Here is a 9,283-nt window from a genome sequence, read left to right as displayed (position 1 = left end):
GCCCCTGTGGGTGACCCTGCACACGTGTTGGTAAACAAATGTTATTTTAATCTTTATTCAGCCTTTACTTAACTGCCATCCCAAGAATGTCCCTTGCTGCATACTGTCATAACAAATGGTGGAATGGCAAACAAATATGCATTAAAAGTCTTGGTACAAGTGCCATAATCACTAGAGCTGACCACAACAATTCTGATCAAAGTTTTTTATTTAGGTAGAGGTCAATATAACCTTCAAATGTTGTTATACACAATGCATTGTGTTTTAAAGTTTGAGGCACTCTGAGGTCATTACAAGGAACATAGTTTGCTTAGTGGCCATTGAAATAAATATTTGACAACTTGACATTAACCAATAAATCATTACCGTTTAAACTTTACTTTTAATAACATAAAGATACCTAATTTTTAAAGTGCAATCAGTAATACTTTTATATCAACTTTATATATGTAATGATTCATTGGTTAATGTCAAGTTGTCATGACAAAGACATTTTGAATAATGTCAACTTTGTATCAATAGTGTCATAATTTACCGAATGACACTTTATGAAAACAGTCATAAATATTCATGAAGGCTTATTGATGTTCATGAAAGGTGTTATGTCATGTTTTTGACAGTGTCATGTCAGTCTTATGCATACCACGTCAATTACAGTGTTACCAAATGGGGTAACCATAAAGGGGTACTCACAAAAATGACTTGCATAATTTCCTCGGAGAAAGTTTCATTTTCTTCTTTTTCTTTGCTCTAAACGACACTGTCTCCGTTTCTCGTTGCTCGTCCTCCTTCTCGTTCGCCACCACCTCTTCTACCTCCTCCACATCTTCGACCGTATCATGTTGCATCTCTTCCGCATCCTTTTTTTCCTCAACACGTGTTCTTTTGCTAAAACGTGTCTCCATCTGGATACAGTTGGCAAAGTAAACACTGCGTCACATCAGCCAAGTTGCCTTAGTCTAACTTTGGCAAACCCAGTGGTTATCATTTCATAATTTAAAATTAGGGTGTGAGTGTGTGGGGGTGGGGGACAAATGTTCTTAAGCCTAACTATAATGATATTAGCTAATGGAAACTTCCAGCAAGCTAGCATCGCTGAAAGCTAGCTTTACCTAGTACAACTAATACTTACAATGTTCTATTCAACATAAACATCTACATGTAATCTTAATAATATTTCACATCGATTGGTTGACTTACTTCTGCTCTCTTTTCAACACGAGGGATTGGCATGCGCGCACGATCAACGTGTTCTTTTGCTCCTTATTTTCAGACACGTGTAAGACGGGCAAAGTGCACTTCAGTTGGCAAATTGCTGCCTCTCACTGGTGGACACCGAGTATGACAGTCCTCAATCAAAAAGTTACATAATGTCCGTAATTATTATACCGAACTAATTACATTTCCATTTGCTCAAGTAATGTGAAGCAATTATTAGCAGTTACAAAAATGTCATTTAAAGATAAATGCTTTAGTGACAGTCAATAATATATATTTTTTATTTTAATTTACTGTCACGTATTAGACTATATATTAATACAAAATATGCTGTTGTATGACTGACAAATTATTAAAAATTTACTTAAGAAAGATTTTGAAAGGTCAGGAGATACTGGGTTTATGTAGTTCCACAAAACTTGATCCTTTTTTTATTTTTCTTTCTTTTCTTCTTTTATCTAATAACTTTTAAGTGTTGCACACAGGAAGTCGAATTATGTACTTCCGGTCATTAGATTATGAACCGCAAAAAAGCGCGTCTTTTCTGCTAACACATGTTGCTAATTAATGATGCGTTTATTAGAAGGACTTCAGAAAATGATTAGGCTTCCTAATACAAAGAGAAACAAAGTACAAACAGTAAAATGGATGCAGAAATGGGGTATCCTGAAGAGGAGGATGAAATGTGTAAAATGCCATAAAAACATGCACTTGAGAAAAAAAGATTGCGATGATGGGCTGCGGTGGTAAGTAGAAGCAAGGCTTTAATGGAAAAAAATACTTTGAATGATCTTTTATTACTTAAGAAAATTATTAGCTATTTTAGCATAATGTTATAATTAAGATGAAAATGAAGTAAACCTCAAGTTAATTTGACACTTTCAAAGGTGTATTTCTGTATAACGTTCCATGCCTGTATGAAATGTTTTTGGTTTTTTACATAAGTTGATTTCTCTGAACTTGCGTAATACTATCTTTATGTGATACACATAAGCTTTTTTTTCCCCTCCCATCACCCTTAGGGTATGTAAACATCACAAGACGTCAAACTCTGTTTGCAATGGATCAATATTTCAAAAGTCTCACACCCCTTTGGCGAAATGGCTTGAGTTCATATTACGGTACTGTATGCATTTTGTTATCTTAAAAAAGAGATAATTTAAAAATTCGATAAAAGTGTGTTACACACTGTCTTTGATACTTCAGAATACTTATACTGCACACTAATGTATTATTTCACTTCTAATGTGATTTCACCATAGTAAATAACAGTTCATGACTGTATTATAACATTTTTTTAGAATTTAATGTGACTCCGGTGAAATCTTTATTTTTCTCTAGGTTTTCCCAAGGTTTGCAATTAAAACAATTAACCATGATCACTGATGGTATAGCAGCAAGTTCCAAGACACTCACAAGAATGACAGCAATACTCAGAAAGGTTTTTGCAGTACAAACTATTCATCTGTAACAATAATTCATTTGTTTTAACAATTCTAATCTTTAAAAAAATGCCAACCCACTATATACATAGTTATGCATTTATTACATTCAAAAATGTCATTGTAAGGAATTATCACAAGTCAGCTTTCTGATATATAACTTTTAAATTGTAAGGTATGTATTGCTGCTGTAAACGTCTGAGGAAGAGAGGAATGAGAATTGGTGGTCATCATCGATTTGTTGTTATCGACGAAAGCAAATTTGCTCACAAACAAAAGGTAATAGGGCGTGGCACCGGCTGGCGCCATTCTGTGAGACCATGGCCAGCTAGTGAAGTGACCAATCACTGTCACAAGCTGGTCATTCCTGAGGGGCGCCCTGATAAGAAAGTAAGTAAAATCAGCAATCATTTCAAATAGAATTTGTCAGCACGGTTCTTATGTTGTTTTGTTTGTACTATTTTAGTTCGTCCTTCTCATCGGAGCGTCCCATTTGCGGTCCTTTGTGGATGGGATCGTTGAGATGCCGAGTGGCTGCTTAGAGTTTGGCTTTATGTCTACTCCTGGGGCCTGTGCAGCTCACTTGCGTCTTGAGGTGATGAAAGCTAATTTACCTCGGGAGCCTGATGCTGTCTGCGTCATGGCTCCGTCTAACAACCTTACGGCCAGTCGCCATCCAGAAGAAGCCGGACAGGAATTTGAGCGGTACCTGTTGACTGTCTGTAGTCGTTGGCCTAAGGTGGGCACTGTTTATTAAAAACCAGTGTTTCTCAATCCCGGTTCACAGATACCAATGCTTTTCTTGTTTTAGAAATTTCCCATCTCCTGCACATATATAGCATTCTGAGCAATAGTGTTTAAGCCTGGAATCTAGAAACAGTGATATAAACTTCTTAATGGGTTATTATTTTCCTAGGTCTTGTCAATATAAATTTCTAAATTGATTATTTATTCTAGGTGTTTTGTACCGGCTACATTCCCCGATTGACTGAGTCCAGAGACAAACAGAACTTGTTCCAGCAAGAATTCCACCGCAGGTCTGCAAAGCTAGGTAGGTAGTAAAATACTGATAATTATGTCTTTGTTTGGTAAATGTATTGCAGCTCTTTTCATGTTATCTTTGGTGATTTGGTGTCTGCAAAATTAATTTTTATTTTGTGATCATCTTTTCAGGGATTCCCTTTTTTTCCACCGCTGACCACTTTCCTCTGGACCGTCTCGCTGTGTGGTGCCGTGACGGCGTGAGTATATCTTCATTTTAAATACAGTAAGGAACAAATTTGCATTCATATGAAATGTTAATTTTATCTCTGATTACTCTTTATATGTGCAGATCCACCTTAGCGATGACCACGGGATGCACATCCTCAGGGATCTGATTTGGAATGCTGGCTATCAGTTCCTGGAGTTGTCAGCACCAAAGCCACTGGTGCAGAGTCAGGCAACTCCTCCGTATCAACCGAGGTTTGTACCCCGTGTCGTTGTCAAGGGAGTGGAGAGTCCTCGTCGTTCTCCTCCTTCTCCACACCCTTCTGAATGGACAGTTGTGAGATCCGGCAGGAAGGTAACAATCTTTTGTTGGCTTGCAATAAAAGAAAGGTGTTTCTTTAACTATGGCTAGTCATCGTTAAAATTTTGGATGTGCTCTACTTTTACAGAGGAACGACTCGGGGGAATCGGACTCTTTGTCTGATTCACCCAAGAAAAGAGTGGTTCATTACAAGGTCAGCTATTCATGAAATATAATAGTCAATGTCACTGGTATCTTAATAATTCAAATTTCGCTTTTATAGAGCGATGGGACTCCTGTGGCTTTAAGGGAGTGTTTCATCCCATTAAATCCTGTCCGTTTCTCACCCGCTATCTTGGTTGCCATGGAAACAGTCTCTCCATCGGCTCTTCCAGATGTTCACACAGGCACCGAGGTATTTTGCAGAATACTGCAATTACTAACATTCTTAGTATTTTTATTTATAAATAACACAAACTCTCAATGTTTTTTGTGGTGTTGCAGTCAAAGCCTGTGGAACATAAAAAGAAACAAGCTCTCCCAAAGAGAAGCCGTGTGACACGGGAGGTTTGTGCAACCATCAGCTAATTAATCATTTCTAGTCCAGATTGTTTTATTTTATTTAACTGTTCTTTTCTTGATTTTTCCTTTAGGTTTCAGTTGCATCACGTGTAGCTCCTGCCAGAGGTGTTGAATGTGTGCCGCCTGAAAACACTGTAAGTGTTTTTCACATTAAGGTTAAATGTGTAATTTATAATGAATTACTAAGTGTTTTATTGAAAACATTTGACATTGCATCTTTGTTGATTTTGTGCAAAATCAGCTTGATATGTTTTTTGTGTCATTTATTTGTAGGTCAAGCTTACGCTGCAATCTGCTCGTACTCGGGAGGCGTCTGACTGTCCTGGTGTGGGGTGCGTCTGTCCTTTGGAGGTTCCTGCTGGCCAGGGGGTTTGTATAATGTGTTCTTCAGTCTCTATTAATAAATAAAAAATGTTGTCTCAGTGTTGTTCTTTTTAGTCTATAATTTTCATAACATAATTACAATTTTCACATTTTTGACATTTCAAATGTTGGTGGAAGTTTATTTTATCCTTTTGCAGTAACAATTTGGGATCTTTCCTGTTGTAAATACTAACTAATGGATCAGAGGAGGTGGTATTTTACAGTAAATGAGTGGTTCAGAGCACAAACAATTTTGTTAGCTACTCTGCTAGCATGGATCTCAGCCAACAGGTACATAGACTGTGTACAATTTCCAAATCTTTCTTAGGTTTTTTGACAATACTCTTAATAACCTCATTGCATTGTAGTTTTAACACTAATAGTTTAAAATGAATTTAAATAGAATCTACTTCAATCTGATATTTTTTTCTAGTTTTTATAAAATCAATAAAAGTATAAAAATAAATGCAGACAAGCAGTAAAAAGAGTTAAATTTCTCTACAGCAACCTCTGATGGTTCACAGAAAATATAGCAGGCTACATAATGTCATGGCAATCCACAGTTGTGCAAAAGAACTAGTTCAAAATTAATTAATTCTTAACATTTAGTGTAATACAATTTAGAGGAAAAATAATGTGGTTACCCTTTATGCTAACATGAATATCTATAGAAAAAGTAATATTGAATTTAGCATCCTGAGAGTAACGCATAGCAAAAGGAATCTAGTGGGGTAGCATGCTAAATTAGTTTTAGTATTATCAAAAAATATCTCTTGTTAGATTTGTAATAGATTTTATATTTGAAACAGAAGTAGACTGCTTGAATTACCTTTACCAAATCAGAGAGGATGTAGAAATGTCGTGTTTTTCACATTTTCACTCTAGATGCCTGAGATGGGTGATTTACAGCGCACAAATACTCCACCCAAAGGTCAGGCTGCTAACCCCGTTCTTTGCAGGTGTTCAGAGGGCTTTCCACTGTCTCTTGTTCCAGGGACATATCTTGGCAGTGATCAGTCTAGTTCTGATACCTTAATGTCATGTTGTGTTACAGCAGCCATAAAACACCACATTTCTCCCATTTGTACCTGGAAGACTGCGAATGTAGATGAAGTCCATGTAGAAGGTCGGAAGTTGGCGGGATATATTGCGCGAGAAAGACCGAGCAGAGGTTCAATACCAGAGTTGTGCAAGTTGGTTCAAGATCAGACTATTTTTGGTCGAAATTGGAACGTAGGACTTGGAGACATGGTGCATGGAATGTTTGATCTCGACCAGGAGGGGCAACTGTACGAATTATTGCAAATGTATTTAATGAGAAATGGAATGTGTATCTTTTGTCTTCCTGATGCAACCGCCTTGATCGTTCAGCATCGAGAATACTTTGCTGTTGTGGATTTTGGAACACGGAATTCAGAGGGTTTTGCATCAGAATCTGGTACGCCTGTTGTCGTATTTAACACGTGTTTAAATGATTTAATGGTTCACTTGAACAAACTTAGGGAATCATTAAATGCAACAGAGTATGCACTCTGCGGTATTTCTGTCAAAGAGATGTGCAGTAATACGGACACATCTGGAGCACTGACTGAGGACACGCACACTACAGATGCAAGCCAAGCTTCCAGTAGCCATGTTGCATCAGTTAGTGGGTCATTTCATCAGGGCGATGCTCGTTTTAGATATCGCGGACTTCAGTGTGCAGCCATTAGTTTTGTTGCTTTAACAAAGCACAAACTGAAAAGCGTTTGTTCGTGGAATGGTGACATATTGGACAATGTAGTGACTGTAGGTGACGAGCTGTACACATCTTTGCATGACAACAATTTAATCAGTAGTGGACATGAGCATTTTGGATGTTTTTATGGAGACTATGTTTCTGGAGATATTGATATACTGCAAGGACAGTTAATCGAGGAGGGTGTGCTTACTACTCTCTGGGATGGATTGCGTAAAATGTGTAGACAGTATGAAACCTGCTTCTTGACACTATGTGGGAGTACTTCTGCTCTTATCAGTCATAATGGACGTTATGCTCTTGTAGACTCCCATGCAAGAAACCACGAGGGGATGATTGATGTAGATGGGAAGAGCATTGTTCTCCACTTTAATTCTCTTGATCATGTCTTTGCATATCTTACAAGGTTTTCTGGTGAACTCAATGTCTATCCCAGGGTATTTGAGATCAGAGGAGTCGATATTGTTCAGATTGGCTCAAGTACCGTTCCATGTAAAGATGTAGCTGGTGTGCCAAGTAGCAGTGCTGTTTCTGAACATAGCAATGTTGATATGCAGGATGATTCTTATGGAGAACATCCATTTGATCTACAAACATCAAACAGGAATGATAGTGATGATGATGTGGTTGTTAGTCATGTCCAAAATAAGGAATTGTATTTTAACCCCATCTCAGAAGAGATTGCACGGTCACTGTGTGGAAAGTTGAATGTTGAGTTTGAACGGGCAAATTATGTATCTTGCGTGGTTGGTGAACGCGGTGTGCCGTGTATGACAGAAAAAATTGTTGGTGATGGAAATTGCTTTTTTAGATCACTTAGTCAAGCCATCAGTGGCAATCAGAAATCTCATCGTAAAATTCGGCTTGCTGTTGTAAACCAGTTAAAAAGAAATTCTCACATGTATGATAGTATTTTAAGAAGCGAGTATTCTTCCATATCACAATATATTGCCATTTCTAGAATGAATTATGTTGGTGCGTGGGCGACTGAATTGGAAATTCAAGCTGCAGCTGATTATTTTGGTGTTATTTTAACATTTTGCGACAATAAATGGCTTGAATACAGTTCTCTGAGTACTTTGTCCAATAGCGGTATCTATCTGGAAAACATTAGTGGAAATCATTATGAGACGGTTGTTTGTGTTAAGCTGCCTAACTCACAAACATGTTATGGTTATTGCATAAATACAGATGTTTCTGGGGGACATAAAACTCGGCAAGCTACAACAGAACCAAAAACTGCGCAGATAATGACGGTGAAAACTGAGAGTTCCATTGAAGACGAGTGCGTGGGTATTTTAGAAGCTAACCAAAATACTTTACTATTTACTCCCCTTTCTGAAGTTACTGCTAAAACTTTATGTAAGAATTTTAAAATAGATTTTGAAGGACATAATTTCCAAAAAGTAATATTGCGTGGGCCTTTGGGAAATGTCTGTAAGACTAAAAATATTGTAAATGATGATAACAGTTTTTTCAGAGCTGTAGCCTATGCACTTAGTGGTTCTGAGAAAAATCACCGTAAAATTAGACTTGCTGTTGTTTCACACATGACCAACAATAGAGAAGAATGTGGAAAAAGTTTGACTAAAAATTTTGCTTCTGTGACAGATTATGTTAACAAGTCACAGATGAAGTATGTGGGTCACTGTGCTTCAGACATTGAGTTTAAATCTGCCGCTAATATGTTAGGATTGGATATATATGTATTTAACAGCACACAGTGGACCAAATATAATTCAAAGAGTAGATATTTGACCAATCAAGCTATATATTTGCAGAACTGTAATGATCATTTTGATGCCGTTATTTGTGTAAAGCAGGGTGATAAAGACTCTTGCTTTGAACTTTGTGAAGATAGTTTGTCGTTAAAGACACAACACATGCGTACAAGATCTTCACAAGGTCAGAAAAATGCAAAGCAAACTGCTTTAAGCGGTAAAGCTAATCCCAGGTTTTCTAAGTATTTGAATCATAAAAAGAATCAGAAAAAAACAATTAAATATAAAACTCATGGTATATAGGGAAAAATATAAATCTAATAAAAGAAATGTTTATATGAAAAATTTCTTATACAAGAAAAATAAAAAACATTGGAGGAAAAATAAATATTGCAAAGATGAGACTTACCAAAAGAAAGTTAGGCATATGAGTATAACTAGATATCAAGAAGATGAATCACACAGAGAAAAAGTTAAACAAATGAGTGTTACCAAATATAATGACGACGAATCTCACCGAGAAAAAGTTAAACAGTTAAGTAGAAAACAATATCTTAATCCACAACATAAGAGAAACATAATATCAAATGTAGAGCTAAAAAGACGGGAGATTAAAACAAAGTCAAAAGAGTTTGATTTTGTTGTTCAGCAATTTTTGGACAAAGTAAAAGAGGGGCCCAATTTTGTGTGTTGCGTGTGCTTTCGGTTG

General features: G+C 36.8%; 1 protein-coding gene across 1 annotated transcript in view; it reads left to right on the top strand.

The window, feature by feature from the left end:
• Positions 1-2,873: 2,873 nt before the first annotated feature.
• Positions 2,874-9,283, top strand: part of LOC107834961 (uncharacterized) — a 7,601-nt gene continuing 1,191 nt past the window's right edge. The window contains 12 exon segments of the mRNA XM_016666990.1: positions 2,874-3,050; positions 3,127-3,399; positions 3,618-3,711; positions 3,834-3,901; positions 3,994-4,224; positions 4,319-4,384; positions 4,454-4,585; positions 4,675-4,737; positions 4,824-4,886; positions 5,026-5,121; positions 6,001-8,864; positions 8,866-9,279. Of these exon segments, the coding sequence (XP_016522476.1) occupies positions 2,874-3,050; positions 3,127-3,399; positions 3,618-3,711; positions 3,834-3,901; positions 3,994-4,224; positions 4,319-4,384; positions 4,454-4,585; positions 4,675-4,737; positions 4,824-4,886; positions 5,026-5,121; positions 6,001-8,864; positions 8,866-9,279 (4,541 nt within the window).

Source organism: Poecilia formosa, unplaced genomic scaffold, assembly GCF_000485575.1.
Source record: "Poecilia formosa unplaced genomic scaffold, Poecilia_formosa-5.1.2 Scaffold870, whole genome shotgun sequence".
NCBI classification, from domain to species: domain Eukaryota; kingdom Metazoa; phylum Chordata; class Actinopteri; order Cyprinodontiformes; family Poeciliidae; genus Poecilia; species Poecilia formosa.
The sequence above is the reverse complement of the archived record's forward strand: the minus strand, read 5'-3'. Positions and strand labels throughout refer to the sequence as shown.